We start from the raw sequence: 24,976 nt of genomic DNA, 5'->3' as shown, positions 1-24,976 counted from the left end.
CCCAGTTTTTCTCAGTTAAATGCTTGTCCTTTAGAAAAACTTTTAGATTTAAAAAAATACACTAGTATTTAGTTCATATTTCATTCCTTTTAAAAAAAAAGGGGTGTGTGGGGGGAGAATAGCCGGTGTTTAATTCAAATAGCAGTTTGGCCCTGAGATCTGAAGCAAAACCAGAGGTGGTGTCTTCTGTAGCTGCCACAGGTTTGCCTGAAGTGATATCAAGTGATATATTCTTTGATTTGTTGTTAGGAACCAGAAAGATGATTGCATTATAAATTGTTTTGTTTGAGTATTCCTCTTGGCAACCTGACAATATAATTGCTACTGAAGGGCTGAGCTAACAGTACTAGAACTGCTGAATAAATTGTGGAATCAGTGGTGAAGTAAATAACTTGACCCGTGGTGATGCAATTGAGGGGAGGCAGAAATCACAATGACTACTTAGGACATTTTGTGCTAAAGGGAAAGCACTGATCACTTTTAGAATAATATATGATAGTAGCAGCAATGGAAATGTTAATGAACCCAGTAGAGATGATCACGTCATGAGAAGTTTTTGTTTTTATGCCTTTCATTTAGTGAGCTGTGAGGTCTGGAGGATTTGGGGGCAGATGGAGCGGGGATCATTCTGCTGTGGCTACTGTCAGAGCCAAGGGCCAGAGCGACCGAGTGGCTCAGTTCAAGAAGCTCTGGGCTTCTATGTCATCTGAACTTGCCTGCTGACATAATTTACTGTACTTGAGTGCATTAATTCCTAAATTAAGATTAGGTTGGTCAGGCACAGTCAGATGTAGTTTTGCTAGTGATGAGTTAATTTTTAAAGTTTCTCCCTTAATAGTTCCGTAGTTATGACTCTTCACTTCTACTAATGCTCTCACCAGCATATCAGTACCTCTGATGACGTTTCTATAAAGGAGAATGAAGAAGAGCTTTTTAAAAACATTTGTTGAAATCTTTGCCAAATGCCAAATCTTATTACCTTACTGTAGAAATGTGTATTTCACCTTGTGTTTAGATAGGTTGTTTCGGCAAGTTTTCTAGACTAGCTTTACACGTGGCTGTGTAAGAAAACTTTTAGTTTTGTTCCAATACTTTCTTAATCAGGCCAAAAATTACGGCGTTATTACTTTTTAGGACCAGTGCTAAGCGTTTAGCAATTGTTCTGTTAGCTTTTCTCCTCTAGAGATGTGGATTGAGTTTCTGAAGGCTGCCCCAGAGGACAAAAAAAGCTTCAGAAGCCTGTCCCTTCTGCCTAGACATCTCTCCCGCTACTAGCCCAGAAGGGCTTTGAGATCTAAATGTTTTGGCCTCTTCAGGGCTTAAACTAAAGCTTTCCTTTTCCAAAACTGTTAATTGTATATATTGTTGTGATCATAAAATTGTCAAGGCTTTTTGATATCTATTTTTCAGTGTACTAAAAAAGCAATATGGAAAAAAAGATATATAGAGAAAAGATATCCAGATCGTGGAGAAAAGATATCCGCATGATTTCACACTCTTTGACAAACTGAAATCTTCACAAAGCATCTTTTTTCCCTGTGTTCTGAAATTTAAATGAAAGTAACTCCTTATCTGCCTGATAGTTTTGTATTTTTTATTTCAATTTTTGTTTAGAAAAAGACGTTTTAAATTTACTTTGGTTAAACTGGTTAGCTATTGCTTCATTTTTCAGCAAGGGAAATAAGAGGAACAACTTGCTTTTTGACACTTGCTTATGTACGGCCTGCACTGCATGCCCGCATAGCTTTGGGAGGATCTGAGTTGAAGTCTGTCTGGATTCATGGTTTTGGTTTAAAGTGCTTTGGCTCTTCATTTTCCTCAAGACTTAGGAGTTACAAATTCTTCTACCAGAAGCAGACCAGGGAGCCACCAAAGCCCAGCATGTTTCTGTCCCCAAATGCGCTAGGTTTGGTTCTCCAGAGCAGAATTAACTTGTTCCAAGGGTGCTGTGTTTATCCAACTACAGTTCAACATCATGGGATGTTGAACTGGAGACCAGCCCGCCTTTACGTTAGGGACAGCGGGGCAATGGAGGAGAATATCCCTACCGTTTCCAAGCCATCCCTACCGTTTCCAAGGCAACTGCTGCATCCCGCTGTCCCGCAGGGAGGCAGCGGCCTGCTGCCCATCCCTGCCCCATATGCCCTCAGTGAAACCTTGTGAGGAGGGAGCGTTGTGCACTCGTGTCTCAGCCTCCACCTCCCCCGTCCCTTGCGTTCCTGACCTAAGGCACCTGTGGTGACTAAATCAACATAGGCAGAACTCTAGAGGCTTCCTGTTCAAACTTCTTTTCTCTTTTATTTCCCCCTGTGCTGTTGCTGTGTTTCAGTTCTTCACTTCTCCATGGGCAGAAAGTTGCTGAGGAACCTTTCAGGATTATCTACTCAAGTCTGGGATGGTGTGGTCAAAATAGTTACTGTTAGGTATACACATAGGTCTGTATACAAGTGTACATGGTGACACAAAAGCCACCCTTCAGTATGTGCTGTATGGCAGGATCCATGGTATAATTTTATCTCCCTGAAATGTGACTTGCATCCCACCTCAGTGATGATTTTACGGCCATGTGCCTTTCATCTCAGAGCTTTATTTAAATGCATGACATTTTCCATGAATACTTAGGATGCTTTCCTACAGTCATAAAAAAAAGCTTAACACTTCTGCTTCCATGGCAAAGTAAGTGTTTTGTGCACTCGGGAAACCTGAGAAGATTTCTGATCAGATCACTCTTGCTCTAAATGTTGTAGGACCTTCTGAGGTAGCTACATGCATGTCAGTGATGTGCTGGAACTGTGGAAAGCCTGGATAAAGAGAACCTCCCACTGCCTTCACAAGAAACTCAAATTGCACTGTAAAATGCAGCAGAAGGAGAACCGAATCTTTGTGGCCATAATTAAAAGAAGTTGCATAGTCAGTAAGCAAGAGTCCATTTCAGTATTTTTGCACAGCTTTCTAACATGACAAAAAAAAAGCCCTTCTCTTTCAGCTGTTTATAGGTCATGTAGGATTTGAGCTCATCAGGAATTTTCTGTCAAAATGTTTTTTAATGGAAAATGAAATTTCCGTGACATTGATGTCTTTCGTGTAAAGCTGTTAATACTGATGGGGTAAAAGTCCTGGTTTCAGGCTGGAGGGCAGCCTCAATATTAACTCAATTAGAGAATTTCAATGTGCTGAAGTGTAGTTTCAAACCATTCTATTGATACAGTAACAGCTGTCCCTTTGTACGATGACTTGGTGAGTAAATATTGTGCTTTGTGAAGCTATAGGTATATTAGCAGCACTATGCAAATAACAAGTGCCTTTGTAAATATGGCTTCACCAGCCTTGCTTTCTACCAGGGTAGATATATGTAAATTTTAATCATGGTGCTGCTCTCAAGGTGATGTTATGAGCTCTTCTTCTGCCTCCCAGTCGATGTCTGAAGAACACAGTCATTCTTTTCTGTCTTTTCTGAAATACACTGAAGCCTGGGGAAAGCGCTAAAAGGAGCGTTCCACCTTTACCTGGAAATTAGCCCTGCAATTTGGAAAGAAATAGAAGTATTACCTCCATCAGGAATAGGACAAGCTCCCTCAAGCCACTGCCCTCAGCAGTTGTGGTAAATCAGTTGTGTGGGTGTCAGCACCTCACTGCATTTTCTTTCTTGCTACAGCAAGATGTGGGGATTTTTAAGGGCTGTTGGAGGTGAGGATTGCATCTTCCATAGTCGTGTAGCTCTGCCTGTTCCCAAGGGGCTCCAAGTCCTTTGCTGGCATCTTCTGAATCCAGCTTCCTGAGTGTGTTGTAATTTGGTGTTATCTGCACTGTAGGGAAGGGGGCACTTGGACAGAGATGGATGAAGCTGTGCTGCACTCAAGGTTGCAAAGCGCCTCTGTCGATGCTGCTCCCCGGCACTGTGTCCTTTCCGGCTGGAGGGTGCCGAGGGGAAGGGTGCTTCATCACTTCTTTTAGCCTTCTCTTCCTCTATTTGAGGAGGATGAAATTGGCTAGACTGGTGAAACAAGTGGGTTTCAGAAATCTTGTCAAATTAACTTTTCCTGTGTGTGCAGACGTGGGGCGGCATGGCAGGAATCAGCAGATATAAAAGGCACAGGAACATTGGTGTGGTCAGATAGGACGAGCAGAGATTGGCAGTGTGAGAGATGTTGTCTATTTCTTTTAAATTTATACTTCAGTCAAGAAACAAAGATCAAATGTGTTTAGAATTCTGTTATCATCGTGCCGGCCCACGAGAGATTGATTCTGCCTTCTGTGCATCGTGCAGCTCCATCAGTATTTGTGGGTGTACAGAGCTGTCTGCCCAAGCCAGTAAGTGTAATGTTAGTGTCCAGGTAGGACGATACTCGTATCCAGCTCTAGGGTCCTTTTTCTTTTGTGCTTTACTTAACGTGAGCAGCTTTCCATCCTCTCTCAAGCGATAGACATCACAGCCAGGACAGAGATTGAAGGTGGTCTCCCCCTCCCTGTCTCAGATCTGTGGAAAAGAGTCTAATAACGACCAGAAAGTTCCCATGCAGGTACTATGTGCTCAGGATTTAGTGCAGAGAATAGGCTGGTAAAGTCTAACTACCAGTGTAGGTACCTGCCCCTGCTGAACACGCTCCGAAAACCAAATGTCTGTTATAAACAGAGGGTAACTGAGGTAAAGTGCAATCACCGTGGACAAAGAAAGGGGCAGTGGAGTGGTTAGCCTCTCTTTGCTAGGAAAGGCAGGTCTAATATGATGAATATATTACAGTGTGCACCTGGCAGTGAGAGCAGTTTAAATAAATTGCTCAGGCTTTCTCAGGGAGATATTGATCCAGAATCCACTCAGACAGAAGAGTAACAATTCCCTTTACTGATGCAAAATGAGACCAGCTTGAAATAGCGTTGACCTCCATAACAGCAGATAAATAATGCCTGCTGTTAGCATGACTTTCAGTGGGCAGAAGTTAGTTCACTGAAGAGCAGTCATTTAGGGGTGACAAATATGAGGAACACTTTTTAATATCTGCATTCTTGCAAGCTGGAATGAACTCTTCAAGGTCTCATATTTGCTGTCTGCCAGATAAAGGAGCATAAGGGGAACTTCAATGAAATGGGCAACTGAAGGCAGCATCATTAGCAATGATGTGACTAAGTATTCTAAAAGTTAAGACAAAATGCTTCAATAATAGTGGCCTTCACACTTGGTGATCTCCTTCTACTTTTCTCCACACTTGACGCTGCAGCAATCGCTATTTCTTGTTACCACCCTGTCATTTGCTTCATGAAGCATTTCTGTACGTAATCAGGAATTTGGACCCAAAGGAATTTTGAGCTTCAGGTGCCCTCAAAATACAAAGCCTGGTGCAGGTCAAAGCGTTGTGTATAGATCTTCTCTTTGTAACAGATCAAACAAAAACCTGAGTGGGATTGCTAACCCATAAATAGCTTGGAAAATTGCTGGAGAGCAAGCATGCAGGAAAGCATGTTGTGAGTAGAAAGATTACAGACAATCAGAGGCTATAGTGCTGTGTGCTTTCAGGCACCAGATTGCAAGTGCTGGTTTATTTTAACAAGAAGCTGTAGCAGTCTGTGGATCAAAAGAGAGCAAGGGAAAGAAAAGAGGTGTGGGATATCTGAGCAGAAAGAGAAGGAGAGACAATAATGTCCAGTGCTAGGTAATAGGAAGAGCAAAAACTACCAGTAGTCCATCAGGAAGCTGTTTGGAGCCTTTGGGGAAGAAGTGATCTCCAGAGCAAACTTGTCTTTTAGATTTATAATTGCAGTAGAGCTTTGTAAGTGCAATTGAAATCCAAAACATCAGTGCAAAACTTTTTTTTAATAAGTCTGTCTTGTATCTTGTCTCCACTGTTCATCAAAACAGCTGATTACAATAGGATTGCCAGTATAATCAGATCACTGTTTTTCTACCCGATCTCTACAGTCTCATGGTTTAAGTTCGGGAGGCGATAGACATTTTTCTAGGTTTTTGTTTGTGCAGTGCACAGTACGTTTGAGCCTGATTTGTCTGCTGGGCTTCAAAGCCCTGAAGTTACACAAATAGTCACCATTTTTGCTTAAGTCACTAAGTCTTCCTTTCCTTTTGACAGATTGAAGACATCATTACAAGAATGCAAGATGACAAAACAGGTGGAGTTCCCATCCGAACGGTGAAGAGCTTTCTGTCTAAAATCCCCAGCGTGGTCACAGGTAGGACCTTGGGTAGAACCGGTAGCTTGGACAGCACTCTGCTAACTGAGAGAAGAGAGGCAGTTCTTGCTCTTAGAAACGTGATGTGGTTGTAAAATAATGGGAAAATAACCAACAAGCATGGTGGCAAATACAGCTGGTGACGTCAAACACTTGTGAAAGTGTTTCCCTGTGCTGCTGCTTTTCTGAGCCAAAGCCCTTTGAAAATGTTTCCTTCCAAAATGGTTGGACTAAGCAGCGTTGGAGTTCGTGGTCATTTGATGCATATTCAGTGAGTGTGCTTTGATATTATTATGTCAAAAAAACAAGTATATATGACTTAAGCTACCAGAGCGGAATACAAATCTGTGGGATTTGGAGTAATAGGGAATATGGAAATTGGAATGATAATGTTACTTTAAAAAAATGTTCAGTCTGGTAAATCCTTTTTACTGAGCAAGTCTGTTCTGTCTGCAGTTGATTTCAGGGTGGTGACTCAATGCAAGTTGCCATTTGCAGGGTCAGGGCTTTATTGCAGAAGAGATACATGAATCTAGAATGAAATGTGGAAATTGTGTTACTAAATTGCAGCTTATGTCTAGAACGGGTATAAGATAAATATTTTGAAGGTTGCTGATGGGGAAAATAACCATTTATCTGGTCTGGAAATTTTATGAGCTCTGGTCCAGCATACACAAAGACATACTCTCAGCTGAAAGAGGTTGCTGATATTCTTGTTAATATTCATAGCACTGATTAAGCAGTCGATCAGTTGATCGAGTTGTGGAGCTCTTATGGTGGCTTAGAAGGAAAAAGGAAGCAGGAGACATCACTGTCTAGCTGAGCACGCTTGGCTTTGGATACCAGCCTGGCTGGCAGCCCCCTGGCACAGCGGAAAGTGCACCTTTGCATGATGTGACTCTGCTACAGCAGCTGCATCATCACCCTGAACTGGCTCTTTTTCACAGCAGGGCAATACTGTCTGGCCTGGAGGGAAAAGCTAAGCACAGAGTAAGAAAACCTCCATCCAATGCTCACAGAAGTTTGTCAAATATAGAAGAGGCTAAAATGCTCAGTAGCTGCAGCTGATTTGAAGACAGTGTTGAAAAGCTGAGTTGAGAAGAGCAGGGAAAGGAGAACTCAAAATTTTCTCCATGTTTTCTTTCTCCTTGTGGGTGCACATACCTGCTAATGACCAAAAACTTTGCAGTATTTGTGATAGATGGTTAAGGAGCTGGAGCCTGTGAGTGCTGAGCCTGCTGGGTTTGTTCAAGCTGGGGAAGGGAAAGCTAAGGGCAATGAGGGGTTGTACAGGAGACTGAGCCAGACCCTTCTCAGAAGTGTGTGGCAGAAGCACAAGTGGCAAATGTACCAGATGCAGCAGAGGAAGTTCCAGACAGATGTAAGAACAAAATCCTTTGCTGTCAGAGTGGCTGAGCATTCAACAAGTTGCACGGAGTGGTTGTGGTACCTTCCTGTTGGAGGTAATTCAAAAATCACTGAGCACAACCGAGCTCACCTAAGCTTGCATTTGGCCTTGCTTTGAGAGTTGGGCTTGATGTCCTCCAGAGAATCCTCCCAGCTTGAATTATTCTATGACTATATACTAATTTCTGGTGGCTTTCTAATTCCATTCAATGTCATGAACATTAGAGAAGAACTTAACATTTTCAAAAACTTTTATAGCCTTCCTGTTGGGAATATCTTAATTTCTAGCCTGGCGTTCTCATGAGCGTTGCATTTATAGCTTAAAAAAAAAAAAAGGTAACAGCAACACTGAGTTATGGCTTACTGGCAGGCTTGCAGTGATTAACAGGGGTTTACTTTTGCTTGACACTTTTATTGTAATTGCTTCTCACAGGAGAAATGTAAAACCTTAAAGAAAAAGAAACACATTACAGCAGTGCCTTGATACTCTAAACATGCAGCTCTATTTACAGTACAGCAAAGTGGGTGTTTGATTTGAAATTTGAATTCAGGGGAAGAAGCACTCATCTCTGTTTTGCTTTCATCTGCATCCTGATGCCTAAGCTGTGAATGAAACATTGTGTAGTGCAAGGGATAGGAGCCTCAGGGAGTTACCATGAGTGGTCCTCTCGAGCAGGGAAATCTGGAAAAGGATGAAAAGGCTCTGTTGAATGAATGATGAATGCATGTGGAGATGCAGTGCCAAAGGCACGTTTTTAATCTGCATGAGGAGGAGGAGATTTGTGTATCCTCTTCCCTGCTCTGTCTTGAAGTAGGTCAGTCACAGGAGGCCACGTGACACCGTTACCTTCATGGTTTAGTCTTCTGTTTTATGGGCAGGGAACGAGAGGAGCATGAAATCACTGTGTGTGCAGAGAGGAGGCAGCTGTGTGCGTGCATCTGATGGACAGAGATTGACAGAAAGCTTAGAGTGAAGCGCTCACAGTTCTTCCTTCATTCATGCATTGGCTGGGGCAGGTATTGAGTGTCATGCTGCAGCCCAAGGCAAGGCTGGCCTCTCAGCCAAGGTCTGCACTGGCACTTACTGTTGTAAAGAATTTACACACTTGTGTCTCAGTAGAGAGGAAAAAAGTACCTTAATAATGCTTAGTTTCACTACATAAAGCAGCAATTCTCTATGATCCTAGTCATCAGAGGGGGTAGTACATCTTACTACACAATTAAAACTTTTTTTTTGAATCTTCTTTCTGATTTCTGTACAGTTACATCTTAAAACTAATCTTGTGTTTGATAGAAGGGCCAAGTTTATATGCTTCCTTTTTGCCCTGATTCAGACTTGGTCAAAGCAAGTCAGAGATAAGTCAGTACTGACCAGATGAACTTCCTAATGCAAAAACCTCCTTCAGACTTCCCAACCTGGCCCCTGAGGTCATTCCAGTTTATTGCAACTGGTCCTATGTGCCAGCATTGTTGTTATTGCAACCCAAGGGAGATGTGCAGCCTGCAAGCATGTGCCTGTTCTGTTATCTTCCCCAGAAGTTTTGATGCGATGGCATCCTGATCTGTAACTCACCAATTCAAGCAGCCCTTTCCACACAGCTGTGTTGAGTGATGCCCTTTCTCTGCTCCCGCATGTGCCTGTGTGGCTCTGAATGGTGAGGCCCCACTATATGGTCCTGCTCCTGCAAATCCTCCTTCACCTCCAACCCCGCCTTGCAGGTCAGAAGTTGCTGCCCTGCCCTCCAGACCTTTCTGCTCTTCTGGGGGTGTCCAAGGTGCAGGCAGAGGCTCTGCAAGCTGCCTGCGTGCAGCCCTGCCAGTGCATTTCATCCTTGGCCTGAGCTATCTCTTCTATTTCAGTCCTGGGCCTCTCGGAGCAGAAAGTGCCAGGATTACTGAAACGTGCCAGATGGCCCCTCGTTTCTTTGATGTGCACAAGCATTTGCTTGTGACTCGTGCTGTAAACCAAGCTTAAACAGCTGTGTGTCTCTGCCTGCATGTGCCAGGATGCATCTTGAAAAATGTGTGCAGGGTTGTAGCAGAGCGTGTTGCAATGTCATTTGCTCAGGAAAATACACGTTTGATTAGAGTATGGAGATCCTGAGGTGTTGCAAAAGAGAGGTTGCAAAATACTGCAAAATATGTTGCAAACATAATGCCACATTATTTTTGAAAGTTTTCCACATTTATGTGCAACAGATATCACACTAAATTTAACAGTGCCATGCAATATAGCACTGATGAAAACTGACATGCAAGGACTGGTCAGCTCTACAAATCCATTAGCTTCTCCCTGGTAATCAGTTGCTCTGGCTGGGTTATGTTTCAGCGAGCTCCAGCCAAGACTGGGTTTCCTCATTACAGCTATTTTCTTCCCTTATACATCTCTCCTGCAGATTGGACCCAGTGGAAATATAATCCATTCTTCTCTCAAGGAGGAGGATGTTATGCCTTTTAATCTTGTATTTCAAAGCTGTTGTGAATTACATATCATTAGGCAAGTCAGTTACTACACAAGTAGCGCATGCCTTAGATTTTTTTTTCCTGTGGCTTTCCCTTAAGCTCTCTGTTCCCGTGCCAGAAGACAAATTAACCCAGTTAAGGAGCAGAAGGGTTATGCTGGCTTCATCTACAGCCCCTTCCACCCTCTCTTTTTCTCTGCAAGTGCATCCAAGCTTCCTAGATTTCACTGGAGGGGGGGAGAAAGGAAGGAGGAAAACAGTGATTCTTGGCTTATTGCTAACACTGAAGTCAGTGTCTTGCAAAAGTGAAAAGGACTTGATTTTCAGAGCATAAGGAGGATTGTAAATTCATTGAATGGGATATGATTGTCGAAGAAATAAGAGAAAGCAATCAAACCTTCAGAATTATAAAAAGGGAGTATTCAATACATCTGCTGGTGAGTAGGTTGATGCATGCACTGATGTGTGCGCGTGCACTGACATACACGTAAGGAACATGACATTTTGCATGAGAGTCAATGTAAGAAGAGCAGCAACAGCGTGGTGCGCTAGCACAGCACGCAGACGAGCGTTTGCATTAGCCATAGGCGCCGTGCAGAAGGATGAGCACTTGTGTGCCACTGCCCTCTGCTGCAGCCCAGCTGCACGTGCCGGGGTCCCTGCAGGTGCTGCGCTTCCCCCTCGCCACGAGCCCCACGGTTTGGCCCATTGAGCTCTCAGAGGGCAGGCAGGTTGTCTCCATGGCTGGCTGTTGCTGCTGCTTCTCAGCATCGTCACCTTGGTAGCTCTCCCTGGCCTTCAGCCCCACACGAAGCTTATTTGTGAATCATGTGAAGCCTGCGTGGCCCTTGACAAGGTGTGCATGGGTTATGGATTTAATTCTAAATAAATTAATTATCGCTCTTTAAAAGAGCAAAATTAGATATTTAATTAGCCATATACTTTCTCAAGGAGCCCTTGGAAGTAACCATACCTGAGGCGGAGAGCACTACACTAAAGGTAAAGCATATCATGCAGTAGCAGAGGCATCAAAATTTGGCTTCAGGCCACTGCAGAAAGCTTATGTTCCGTCTCCTTACACTTCAGTATTTGCTCAGTAAAAAGGCATCTAAAAGATGCTGATACTGAATGTTATGGATAGCTTTACTGATTTTTCATCAGGATTGCAAAGGCCTGAACCTGTCCTTGCTGCATCTGAACCTTTGCTTCCATGAAAAATGTCTCATGCTGAAGAATATTAGCGTAAAATTAGTGGTCGGAAAGGCAACCAATGAGAACTATGAGCATGGGAAAAGCAAGTTATTTAAAAAAAGGTTTAACTTATTTCAAGAATTACTTTTAGGCTTTCAATCTAGGTACAGACTAAGGGTTGGCATAGAGTGAGAAAGACTTGGTAGTAAATTACCTGCAGGACCCCGGTGCTTGATGATTTGATAATTCAACTAGAATAATAAAGAATGGTACATGTTAAGAGTAGTCTTGTTGCTGACTGCAGTTTTATTCTGAAATAGCATTTAGCTAATGGAATATTGTGGCTAATGAATAAAGCATTAAAAAGAAAAGTCAACAGCATTTCAGTGCCTGTAGAAATTCAGAGGAATGAATGATTAATGCGTCTCTATATTCGCCCCGCTATCTTCAAAAGCTCGGCATTATTAGAAAAGTTTGTTTGCAGATATGAGTGACACAGCAAAGGAGCAGAGACGAATGATGAGCGCGGCGCCGCTTTGATTTCTGCGTGCGGCTGCGGAGCAGACTGCGCTCAAGCCGCAGCGCCTCATCCCTCCTGCCCTCGCTTCCCGGCGACCTGGGTGCCACGTGGCGAAGGAGCCACCGACGGTTGTGTGGTTTTCACTCCTCTTGCTTTGCTCGTGCCCTGCCTGCGGCGCCGCTCGGAGCTGCCCAGCATCACGTGCACGCCGGAGCAACACGGCCCCGGCTGCGCCCGAGGAGCCGCGCGCCCTCCGCGTCTACATGGAGGGCTGACCTTGGGCAAACGGCTTCTAACTCGTGAGACTGCAAGACCAGGGGTGTATCTGCGCCCACTGATAGCGGTTTGCGTGATTAACCCTTAACGAGTGCACTTTGACAATCATTACTTTGCATCTCCTGCTGTAATTTGATAGCAGTCTAGCCATTTAAAAAATTAACCCCCTTGTATTATTCCATGAATACATCTGCCTCAACATACCCTGTGTATATTCTGCTCGTTCTTATCTACCCATTCTTCATAGTCTTCAGTCCAAGTAATTTCCAGAGTATTTATTAAGCAGACTCTTACTTGCTTTCTTTCTAATTAAAGGGCTTAAATGGCAAAGCACAATTGTTTGTTCTGGATTTTTGCATATCGTTAGAGCAATGCTTTGAGGTCAGTAAACTTAGTTATCCTCAGTATTTTGTAAATCAACTCCTGAATTATGTTTTCTTTTGCATATACATTAACTTTGATAGATGCACAGTGATTCTTTGTATAATGTGCCTCATTTACAGCAGTGAAGATGCCGTTGGTACAATTCTGGGGTGTAAAGTGAAGAGGAAAGGTTGTTTGTTTGTTTGTTTTGTTTTACTTTAAATAGTACAAAAATTACCAAGTTTGTGAGTTTTTTTCAAATCAGCGTGAAATCACTGGTGCTAAAAGCTGTCCTGGGACCAGTTAAAATATCCTCACAAAATATCATAGCTGAAGGGCATTAGAATGGTGCTAGTGTGGCCACAACTGCATTACCTAGCTCATATGGATACACTATAAGGTTTGTGACTAACTTATTTCATCCTCCTTCTTCACTGAAATGCTCTCAGTTCTTTGGTCTGTTATTTATCTACATAATATCTGAGAAGTCTGTAGATTTGGCTATAAAGTCTTCTAATATAAGTTGCAAACAGACAAAACCTTTCACACTTTCTTTGCATGTGTCATTATAAATAACCATTCTTTTTCTTTTACACACTTAGATATTTTTCTTTAACTCTTTTTGTGTGCAGATAAATCTCTGAAAATTGTGTGCTGGTTTCCCCTGGTTTTCTTTTTTCTGAGTGTGGTGCGAGTTGATGAGCTTGGATATTTTTGATGTATGATTCACTACCACATGCAGGGAGGAAAATTATATTTTTGTCCTGCAGAGAAATAAAAGCAAGCAATTAGGTCTTCATTCAGTTAATTCCTACTTGCTGGCTGCTTGCCTTGCAAGAAGAGGGTCTGAGGATTCTTTTCTATGTCTTAGTTTCTTGCACAATAGGAAATTTTTCCTTGAAGATCCCTCCACAATATGGGTTATGATCGCTTTGGGTTAGCTCTTAACCAGGAGGAAGAAGAAGAAAAACATGGAAGCGACTTTGAAGAGATTCTTTTTGCAAAAATCTAATTAAACTCATGTAAAAAAATAAGCACTGTATATATCATCTCACAGGAAAAGTACCATCAGAGTGCAAAGCCTTACATACAATTATTCTAGCTTTTTTTTTTGTATTTTGTGGAAAGCCTTCGGATATTTATTTTCCTATTTTCGTTATGAAAGACGCATGCTTCACAACTTTTCTGAAAATCTGCACTGTTTTCTGGATGATACCAAAATCTCTTGCAAATTCAACTGAGTGAATAATTTATGAAGGTTTTTTCTCCTTTTGATGCTTTAATTTTGCCCAAACTATTCATAAATTTCATCACAACTTCACCAGATTAACTGAAAACCACACTTTTTAGGAAATAAGCTATTTGGCTGTACAAAATAAAAAGTCCAGTGTTATTTTGTTGAATGCTCTCTACTTTTTCCTCCCACCAGAAAGACTGTGAAAGGTGAGATTTCTAAGGGAACAGCTCTGAAAGAAATATGAAGTTATTGTGTTTTGATAACTTTCAATCTTAAGGCTATTAAAGTCTGCAGTTGCTGAAATGAGTGAATTGGACAGTAGCACATGAATCAAAGATTACTTTTTTGTCAATAGCAACAATATAGACTAAATCTTTAAAAATGTGGTTTATATAGTTTTGCATTGGAGCATCTCTCGTTATTTACTACTTTTCTACCTGAATCTTACCTTAGCCATCTTTTTCTTTAAGCAGGAAGAGTTGATTTGTCTTGAGACTTCCGCACAGGATCAGGTCCTTGGCACACGCTGGTAGCTCTCTTGCTTTGATTGCTGTAAGGTGCAGTTGGAGAAGTCATGTGTGGAACCTGAAGAAGTCCAAAAACTTGAGCCTGTGAATTGCTTCAGATTTGTCAGTCTGGCTGCTTTTGGAAATTTGCTTTGCCACAATAATTTGGTGCACCTGGACACCGCATTGTGCCCACATGGGAGCTGAGGGTGGTCAGGTTGGACCGGGCATTGATGTGTCTGGTAATAAAAGATTAATTACTTTTATAGATCTCTCTGCTAGCTTGGGACTCAGCTACATGGGACATTGAGGTTTGGCACATTTCTCCACATTTTCCTTTCCTTTGGAAATGAGGTGGCCTGTTAGGGCAGAATGGTTACATGTAGCCAACAACGGGCATGAGAAGGGGCTCCTTGGTCCGAGTACTTGCTGAAAGCAGGTCTGCTGGGGACAGACCTGAATCCAAGGCAAAGCCTGAACTCTCACCTCCCTAATCCATGGGGAAGCTTGGTGGCTACTTTGACATTCCCTCGAAGTTCACAGATGAGACCATTTATATAATTGTATTCTAATGCAATTCCCCCCTCCCTGCTTCCAAGCTTGTTAGTGTTATGTAATTAAAGCTGGGAAAGAGATCAGGAATGCATCTAATATAATCAGGGCAATGAAGTGCTGGAATGTATCTCTTGCAATCTCTTAATTGTATCCAATCAGCCTGTTTCCTGAGCCCTGTGCAAGTTAGATTTGACTAGAACTTCTAATTAGGTATCTGGGTCATGTTTGACACGGTCTCAGTTCAGCGCTGACGTTTCTATGCTCCTACTTAGTTCTAAATTTGCCAGCTGTTTGCCTTAAATAATTCCACCCTTCCATTAAAGGATGCCGTGTCTTATGTAATTACACCCACAACAGCGTTGAGGGCATTTGTAGGGACAGGGAGATAGAAACAGTGCAGTGTTTTCCACCAACCTTTGCATCCTTTAATTGGAATATTAAAAGTTGGATTCCCATCTTTGTCATGACAAGCTTCTCTAGAGTTATTCAGCTCTCATATATAACATCCAGATTCCCTCTCAGTGTAGCCACAGCTCAGGAAAGAGCTCTGCTCTGGGGTGCCAGTTCCTTTCTTTCTTGCCTTTCAACTGCTTAATACCCAAGGAACTTGGAGGGCACATAGGGAGGACTTGGAAAGCTGTCTTGGCTGTTCCAGCCACCAGTGGTCACGTATTTTCATTTCAGGCTCCCGCTGTGTGACAGTGGGTGTTAACATGGAGCAGGAGCTGGCGCTGCAGGTTGGAGAAGGGCCTTCTCTGGTAGGTGTCACTGAGACGGATGTGTTAATGGGCCACCCCAGCGGGAGCTGACACACACAGTTGGCCCTGTGTCCTGTGTTGGTCTGCTGAGCCACCTCTCTGGCGTTGCTAAATTAGAGGAAAGTGGCATCTGCTCCTCAGCTGCGGCACCTGGTGGGTCAGCAGAGCCCAAGCAGCTCTCTGAGCTCAGTTCTGCCCCTCTCTTCTCATTGGAAGGAGTCACTGCCAAAGGCAATCTTGTTTGGTCCCAGAGTACAGAAATTTTGATTTCTTTAAAGGTATTCAATTCTACTCCTCCAGTTCTATAGAACACTGATGAAAACCCGTATAGATTGGCATGTTAGCATGAAGGACAATGCATTTTGGTAGGTCAGATGAACTTACCTCACATACTTATTTACTGCTAGGCTTTATGCACACAGTGTTGAAAAAGACAATTTCATGGTATGTTGTGGGGACACAGGATAATATACAACCTACTGTCTGCAAATAATTAAAACTGAGGGGTCTTGTGTGGGCCCACTTGACCTGTTCTGCAGTGCTCACCTTGGTGGCCACCACCTGTCCCATCCCTTTGCTCTCCTCATCTCTGTGGGGTGCTTCCCATGCACATACTTAGGCTTGAATTGGATTGTGCTGAAGGGTTGCAGTTTGATACAATGGCTGCTAATTTGTTTTTTAGATTTAAAAATGAATCCATAGATATACATGAAATGTACAAAAAATGCAAATGCCTTACAGGTTCTCAAGCATGGAGTGCTTTGCCCATTTGTTATTGTATGGTGAGTACGTTTAGGCAAGAAATCATTCAGATACATATCAGTAGTTATTCTGAAAGAAATTTTTGCAGTACTAGAAGGGCTGATGTGAATTAAATTGTTTATTTTCCTCCATGTGAGCTAAAACATACACTTTTTCTTAATCATGTGCTAATAATTTAGCTACAATTGGAGAAAAACATGTTCAGGTTTTCCCAGGAATCTTTATCTGTTTTACAAAGCATTGGCTGCTGAATTGTGAAGGGAAAAGAAATAAGCTAATGAATTATGAAACTTAACTTGGGACTACATGCCGGCTCAAGAAAATGCTGAATGCTTGTTACCAAAGGTAGGCTTCCCTAGAGTATCTGTGTGACTCGGTGCAGAAACAATTGAAATAACTTTAAAAAGGTAAATTTGGCATTAAAAAAAAAATGTGTACATCCTTGAAGTTAAGATCTAGGCTCCTAAGGGCCTTTCAGTTTTGAAAATGGAACCATGAGTTTTACTTAAGTCATTTTTGACATTTTTGGAACTTATGTCCAACATCATCTTTTAAGCATATAGAAAGGTTCTTGTATGTTTTGTATATTCTTGTAAGAATATAGAAAGAATATAGTGCCCCCTTTCATACTACTGGTATTTTGTCAGGCGTCGACATGCTTCACAGTCAAAAGATGCAGCAAATCTGTCTGGAAGAAGTTTTCCAAAGTGTGACTGGCCGTGGCTCTGCTATGGCCCAGGAACACCAAAAGGGACATGTCCTTGTCTTGGTGTGTGTTGAGGGAGGCAGAGGGGCCCAGACAACCATGGAGAAAGAGAGATGCAACAAGGTTTGCTGCTTTACTCTCTCAATTATCACTTTACTCTGTAGCCAAACTACAGACAGCATACGAATACCCCAAAACTGAGCAATCCAAGCCAAGATAAACACTCATAATTACTCCAAAATAGGTTTGAGACAAAAATAGCTAGATGATAAAAATCCAGATATCTTCATGTAAAACAGAGCAAATCTTTCTGAATTTAAACCAGTTGGGAGCCTGTTCATTTCCTTTGCTGCTAGCCACTGATATTCCTCCAGCAGAAAGGATAAAAGCAGGATGGTAAATGTCCCTGTTTGCTGCTGCTGTACATAAACTTTTCTCACATCCTGTTAATCCTGATGAAGCAATTAAGTCCCATGAACAATGTGGCTGCTTTCATTTGCATGTACTTTGGCAGGAGGCGTTGAAGGTTTGTGTGCAGCCTGTCTCCTGAGGGAGGAGTTCATCAGTGGTCAAACTGGTCTGCTTCACAGGAGGTTGTGTTCTGCTGTAATACCAGATCTTAACCTAACCAGCTATTTCCCTGTCAGAATAGCTTGATACAGTGATGGGTCAAAATGTTCACTGGGCTAGCTGGGTAACTTGTGCTTTGCCCTGGATAATGGGATCTCGCTGAAAGGCTAGGGTCCAACTTGCTCACCTCTGAAGCCACACTTCATAAGCCTCAGAAATGTGAAAATTAAAGAGTAATTAGCGAGCGGAGGTGCCCATGACTCCCTCTGGTACTCGTCTCCCTCATGCGGGATGGCTTGCAGCCACCTCCAGTGGTATCCAACACGCGCCCTCTCCTGAAGTCAGGGATTTAGATTAACGTGGAAGCCCCCATGCAAGTGTAGGTAGTCAGGAAGCATGAGTGTCCCAGCATGGGAACCTCACTTGGACCACTGGTGAATATTATGCGGCCTAAAACAGGAAGCTGGTCCTTCCTGCAGTGGTGCTCTGGGGCATGCCGTATGTCTTCATGTTTCAATGTCACTGCTCTGCTTCCTAGACTTCATTGCCTGTACTAAAAATAGCCATTTTCTGGCAAATTTAGATTTCAAATGATCATGAAATAAACATGTTGGCTTTATCGTTTTCTGTTTACATTTTAAACGGTGGAAAAATCTGTTTTTCCTTGGCATACATCTCTAGACTAGGAGGAAAAGTTCTGCCCTGGAGGAAGAGCAGGAAAACAGTTTAACAATGTTAAAATATGTTGTATGTTTTAAATTGGATTTTTGATATTTTGTTCTCTTTATGTCCTGCTTGCGAGATGCTCCGTCTCTTGAGAGAGGCCTCATGTCTGAAGGCATCTTTTGTATTTTTTGCAGCTTCTATGCTATCTATCTTGATAGATATATCTAAACATTTGTTGTTTACCAGAAACCGATGCCCTCACGGGAATCCCTACAAGACCAGCTGTTTCTGTTGAGCCAGGTATTTGTGAAATCCAGATCTATCCAGGTAGTAATCTCTGTTAGAGCCAGTGCAGTTTTGATCAGGAGGCACAGAATTGAGATTTCTGTAGAGTTTATATTTAAAATTCAAAACAAAATGTTCTTTCTGGCAGGCAGAGACTTTACCTGTGTCCTCAGGCAGTACTGATGAAATTTGATGAACAGAACAAGAAACACAGCCATTGCTGACTGTGGTTACATGAGGGCTGATACAAACTGACTATTTGTATGAGCCATTGACCACTTTCAATCTGATTCAGCCCTTTCCTGTGGATGGTGAAGCAGTGAAAGTGATAAGCTAAAATTATGGTCATTGTTGTATAACATAAATTTATGTCCATTGTAATATTATGTCCATTGTTTATAATCTTTTAATTGCTTGTTCCTTAGCGTTCTCTATCTTCAGAATGCTCTAAAAATACATAGAAGTGAGTCTGGGATTATTTTAAGAGGCAGTGATGGGCAGTGGGCACTATAAAAGCACCTGGAAGCTTTCAAAACACAGGCAAGTCCTGTCTGCTTGGACAGCACATGTGGGCCGTGCAGTGACGTGCTCCAAACACTTATCAGCACAGTTTGGGATGGACGAGTTCCTGAGTTGCACATGTCATCCCAAAGAAGTGCTGATAAAAGCTTTATGTCACATCCTTGCTCAGCTTATCCAAAATAGATGCTGTACACTTAGTTCAGGATTTCTCTCTGTGCCAAAGCATGGTCCTTTTTTACCAAAGTGATAAGTACAAGAGCCAAGAGAGTAAGTACCACAATAATTGCAAGGTGGATTTTTTCTGTATGGAAAAAAAAAATCTGTTTTCTAGTTTACCTGTTCTAAGGACTAGCAAAAATAAGAGCAATGACTATCCTGTTAAAAACGTAAGAATCTTTCCTTTCAGTGGCTTTAGTTGCCTGTTTCTACCTCTATAAAATGTTGGTATAACAGCAAGAAAAAAAAAGACTAAAAGTTACTATATCAAAAGCATCTGTGCACAGAAACAGAGGCACTTGGGGTCTCATTCAGGAGTTTAGTAGATATAATTTGAAGAAAGGTTTCTATTTTTGGTGCAACGCAGAGGCACTGTGAAATGCTGATTGTAGCTTGCAATGTGAGATATCAGAAAGGTGCATTAAGAAGATGAGATATTACAGTATGTGAAATGTTTTTTGAGTGGCACAGTAGCTTGCTATGCTGCACTGTACTATGCTTTGTCATAAAGATATCATCTCCTGATATGTGATGTCCCTGTATGCGTGTTTTCAAATTTGAAGGGATACAAGGCCCTCATGGCTCTCAGAAGCAAATATACGCTCTTGTTTTAATCTCTTAAGACTGACTCCTGACAGCACTTTTCTTTTTTAGCCCTGATCTAGCAAACTTGGCTTTAGGTTTGCAGTGCAGGTGGTGGAGAGAGGCTCCGTAGTGCTGGAGTGACTCAGACTGCAGCCGTGAGGCCTTGTGAGAAGGTGAGGGGACTGGGTCGAACGGGGGCCTGGCCTTGGGCCAACTAAGCTCTGTGGGTCCTGCTAAAGAGACTCACTCGGTACAAAGCAGTGCACCACAAATGCAGAATAGCACCTTCTCATTTTAAGGTTACTTAATTGAGATCTGGATTGCAAACTTGCATGGCTTTGCCTTAGATATGGTCTTAATTGTATAGGGCCGTTTCTGAGTAAGTTGGCAAGAGAACCTAATTTAGAGTCTTTTAAATTAGTTTTGTAGCCTCTAAGCGACACTCAGGACCTCCCATGGTTTTCTCTGGGCACAGTGCAAGTGTAATTTGCAGAGCACTGGCAGGTTTCAATCAGTGGAAATAAAACTAAAAATAAACATTTATAAAGGAGCTGTTCTTCACAAGACAGAGTAGAACTGGGGAATTTCTTTGGCAGGAATGAGTATTAGAGTTGTATGGTGTGCTATGTTTCCAAAGTGCTATATAATCATAATTAATCTTTACGACCCTGCTGAGAGGTACCTGAATATTTTTATTACGTTTTTTTTTCAGCCAGAGAACTGACCTTCAGGTACATTATATAGTCTTTCAGAGCTGTGCAGCAGCATATTAGAAGTCAAGAGCTGGTCAGTCTTAGATGTTCAAGATGCTTAGCTGTGGTGTGAAATAGATGAAAAAGTCTGGACAGATACCATCAGTTGCAACAGGCCTTGGTCATCTTGGATATTTCGGACTCACATTTTCAGGGCTTTCCTCTGAGAAAATGTGCTTTGAAAATATTAGCCTTAAATAGGATTGGTGGCAGGCAGCTGGGAGCCTGCATGTTAGAGTGAATCCCTTGTAAGAGATCGACTGTAAATGCAGGCTCCTCAGGGTTCCTGTATAACAGAGGACAGGAAAGAGTATTCTGTAGATGCTTATTCAAAGTAGATAGCTAATGTAAGTATCTTATGGAGGTATCTCCAACACCAGGGCTTTACTGTGGGGAAGTTATTTTTACATGAATAAAGCAGTGTGATATAAATCACTAACCCTAATAATGAATCAGTAATGAGCACAGTGATGAGTCCATTAGCCCAAGTTCATTTGGGCCAGTTCTAGGTACCTTGCTGATCACAAAAACAAACACAAAAAATGAAGTTGATGCATTTTTAAACTGAGGCTGTATGTGGGATACTCTGGCTAAAGGAGTTATTTTCTGTTATTACATCACTGGCTGAAAAGGTTACTCTGGAAAAAATCACTATGCTACACGTGATGTGCTTTGCTTGTGGGATCCTGCAGTCCTCTGTACTGACCGGTCGCGCTTTAGACTGGCTTCTGCACACCAGTGATGGTGACGGGAGCAGCGCAGTTGGCACCAAATACAAAATGCTGCCCACAGCAAGCAAAGAGAAGGGGGCACAGCCGGCACTGCCTGCACTGTGTTGCCTTTGGCTGAAAACACTTTGTTCGCGATTTTTGGCCAAGGAATATGATATATGGTCCCTGTTTTTTCTATATAAATAGCCGTAAGTAGCGTACAAGATAAGTAGCATAAAACCCCACATTTTTCCTTGCATATACTTAGTTTTGGCATCTTTTTTTGGTCTAGATGTCTAGCCTGACAGTACTGAGAGAAGAGTATCAGTAAAGGCTTTCCAGCAGCACACACAAGGTGCTTCTTTTCCAATGTAAGTGCTGTTTTGGGAATCAGGAACTGCACCTTTTTACAGGGCATGCAAGGCCACTTGGGAGGCCTTTGCTATATCAGAGTCTATTGGATTTGTGATTTTTATATTGTCTTTGGAAACATATTTTATATTGAAATCCATGCAATATTTATAACATTAATACATCTAGTCAGCATTGTTATGTTTAATCATGTCTCCTCATTAGTTGTTACTGAGTTAGCTCACTTCCATGGAGCAGCATTTCTGCTCCTGTTCCTCCCATACATTAAGCTGGTGCTTGCTCTTACAGCAAAGACCATGCCAGGAGGAATCCAGCAAATCACTCACTGACCTGTGCTCTCCCAGCTGGATGTATGGGTATAAGGAAATGTAGTCCCCTTTTTTTTTGGTGTATGAGATGTATTTCCTTCGCATTTTTATTGCCTGCCTTTCTGTCTGTGAGAGAACATTTTGTAAGTGGCTTTAGTCCTATTTTTCCTCCTGTCTCCTGAATTTAATGTTTTCTTTTGGAGCTAACTTCTGTACTTGTTTGTATTAGTCTGTACTTCAGATAACTTTGCTATAGTGTTTTCGGAACATTTTTTCTTTAGAACTTCTATTCAGCTTAGTACATTTTGTATCTCTTTCACTTCTTGCATCTCCCTTCTATGTGATGTAGTTTCCATGGCAGGGTCACTGCTTCAAACCCTGCTGGGCTGGGAGGGGGGTGATTCTCCTCGGGGAGGCTGTTAGAAAATCAGATTTCAAAACCAGCAAAGCTGGTGACTCCTTCAGGATAAAATGCCCATCCTGGGTACCACAAACACGCTTGGGAAGCGCTCAGCGGCCAACACCACCATCTGGCGGCTGAGCTCTAGCGTATCCCGCATCCCTGGAAAGGCTCCTCTGTGTTTTATTAAGCACTGATTCATAAAGCTCATAGGGCATCGTCCCTATTCTGCAGTCAGTGCCTGGAATGTTTAGAGGCAGTTTTCCAGCTCGGGCTTCCAAAGCCATTTGCTTTCTGTCACTGTGCCTGTCAGTCGCCTTCCTGCTGTAATGAAATTCATTGACAGCACTGACTCTGTTTGTATTTGCACAGAGCTCACTGGATGCACTGCGGGGATATTGCAATATCAATATGAAATGCTTGCTATTAGTGGAAAGCAAATACAAAAGCAATGTGAGCGCATGTGAAAGTATTGGATTTTTATTTGATTTTTAAAAAATATTAAGACTTTTTGTTAAAGTATTTACCCAGTTCTGATTTTCTCCAATTACTTACAAAGCTCTGTCCACTGAAGGTGGACTTCTCTCTCTTAAAATGTCAGAACTTATGATGGAAATAATTGGAAATAATTTCTAAATTATTAGAATAGTGGAAATAATTTCTAAAACATTCTAAAAAACAGTGAATGTCACATTTCCAATCAGCGGTGACAGTCGATTGCTTATCCTTATAAGACACTGAGACAGCTCTGGGGGAGCTACTGGACCTCAGACCAGCAGCTCAGCTTTGTAGGATGGAGTAGGGAAGTGGCAATATAGTCTGGACTGCTAAAATTTTGTTGGATGTTTCATCACAAAGCTGGCTGGGGGGTTATTTTCAACTAGACCGATGTTTTACTGTGTAATGAATCACTTTGTGAGGGCTCTGCTCCATGCTCACATACTACCAGAGAGAGAAGGACATGAGGTTCCTGAAAAAAATCCCTTTCTCTCGCTGATCCTATCCCAGTTTCAGGGATTGGCACCACAGTAAATCTCCAGCGTTTGCTTTGAGCAGCCAGTAACTTGTACTTTTCCAAGTACAAATCTGTATTTGCCTGGAGAAGGACTTGATAAATGCAATTACTAAACTTTTCAGAGAGGAGATGAAAAAAAAATATATATATATATATATTTTACCAGTTAAAATCACTCTGCCTTAGTTTGGAAACAAAAATGTATTTTAAAAACATATAGATACAGATATTCTGAATTTCTAAGCTATACAATGTTTTGACACTAAATTAATTTAACTAAGGAGTATTTGCTTTCAGTTTTTCCAAATGCTTCTTACTTTCAAAGGTTACGTGCTAAAATAAACCTTGGAGTTGATGGAGCATGAAAAGCAATTTCACTGTGTAAGTATTTAAGAAAAGCTGATTGTTTATACTGCTTTTATTTTCTTGTGAAATCTGTCAGACGTAAGAAGGAATTCACCTGCTTTGAACCTGTTCCTGTGTCACAAAGACTAACATATTAGTGCTTGTTGATCGTTTCAGAGTTGCCATTAAATTGTCTTCAATATTTGAAACTCACACTGATAGAGCTCTGCCTAAATTTTAAATGCAGGAACTCCACTGTTGCCAGCAAAAAAAAACCCTGGCTGCTCTTGCCAGTATAAACACCTCTAAATCACCATTTTAGGAATGCTGTTTAAAAAAATGGCCTTTAGTGTTAGTGCCAGTATTCTCTCTTTGTTTAGCATGGCGTGAAGTAAATTGTCAGCACTTGCTAAATGATCATAATTCATCCGGAGTTATCCTTGGCCGACAGAAATGTGTGCGGCCTCAGGGCTGCTGGAGAAATGTCCCCTTCATGGGCTGCTGCAATGGGGCAGAGATCAGCAAGGCTACCTTGACTCCAGTGCCCCTTGCATAGTATATGTTTTTAAGGCCTAGGAGGGAAAGCTGGGGGGAAAAGCTATGCAATATTGGTGGTTTCCTTTCAAAATGACTAACTCCTGGAGGGGAAAAAGAGCTGGAGATGTTAGGTTGGGGTTTTTTTTTTTCCCCCTTTTTTCCCCATTTTCTGGGCAATGAAACTGATACTTCATCACTGCAAATGCTGCTTGTGGTTCTCAACCTTTCCCAAAGAACCAGAGGGAAGTGTAGTAAAAAGTCGGGATGAAGTAGGTTTCTTAGAGGATTTGATGATGCTATTCATCTTTATCAGGACTGGAGAGAACAATAATGCTGTTGCACTTAATGTGAGAAGAAGGTGATCTTGTGAAAGAGACATCTGTTTTGGCTAGAGTTCCTGAGGAGGTTTAAAAATTGAGCGTTTCTGCAGACAGAATTCCTGCCGAAATCAGTAAGTATCTGGCTTATGCAAAGATTTCAGGGTCAGATCTAGTAAATAAATTTAATACAAAATCTTTAAAATGCTGTAGCTCATGGAGGACTTTGCTGTCTTGCACCAGGCGGTGTCATTTGCAGCTTTGCAAAGAAACGGCGGTACTGGTGAGAGCAAGGAACATCTTGATCCGAGAACACTCGAAAACTTCCTTGTAAATGAGGGCATAGGGTGAAAGAACCTAATAACTGGAGGCTGGAGAATAGCAGTTTGTTCTGCATTTTATCGATCTTCCCATTTCCTTGAGAAGAAAACATGCTATTAAAAAATACTAACA

The 24,976-nt window shown here is 41.9% G+C and overlaps 1 protein-coding gene across 4 annotated transcripts in view; it reads left to right on the top strand.

Moving 5' to 3' along the window:
- RGS6 (regulator of G protein signaling 6) overlaps positions 1-24,976 on the top strand; it is a 193,882-nt gene that overhangs the window by 99,582 nt on the left and 69,324 nt on the right. For all 4 annotated transcript variants that reach the window (XM_026038574.1, XM_026038572.1, XM_026038573.1 and 1 more), the window contains exon 2: positions 6,081-6,180. In XM_026038574.1, the coding sequence (XP_025894359.1) occupies positions 6,081-6,180 (100 nt within the window). The remainder of the gene's footprint in view (positions 1-6,080; positions 6,181-24,976) is intronic.

The sequence above is a fragment of the Nothoprocta perdicaria genome, unplaced genomic scaffold (genome assembly GCF_003342845.1).
Source record: "Nothoprocta perdicaria isolate Ctin4 unplaced genomic scaffold, notPer1 scaffold_213, whole genome shotgun sequence".
NCBI classification, from domain to species: domain Eukaryota; kingdom Metazoa; phylum Chordata; class Aves; order Tinamiformes; family Tinamidae; genus Nothoprocta; species Nothoprocta perdicaria.
This window is presented reverse-complemented; position numbering and strand designations above follow the sequence as displayed.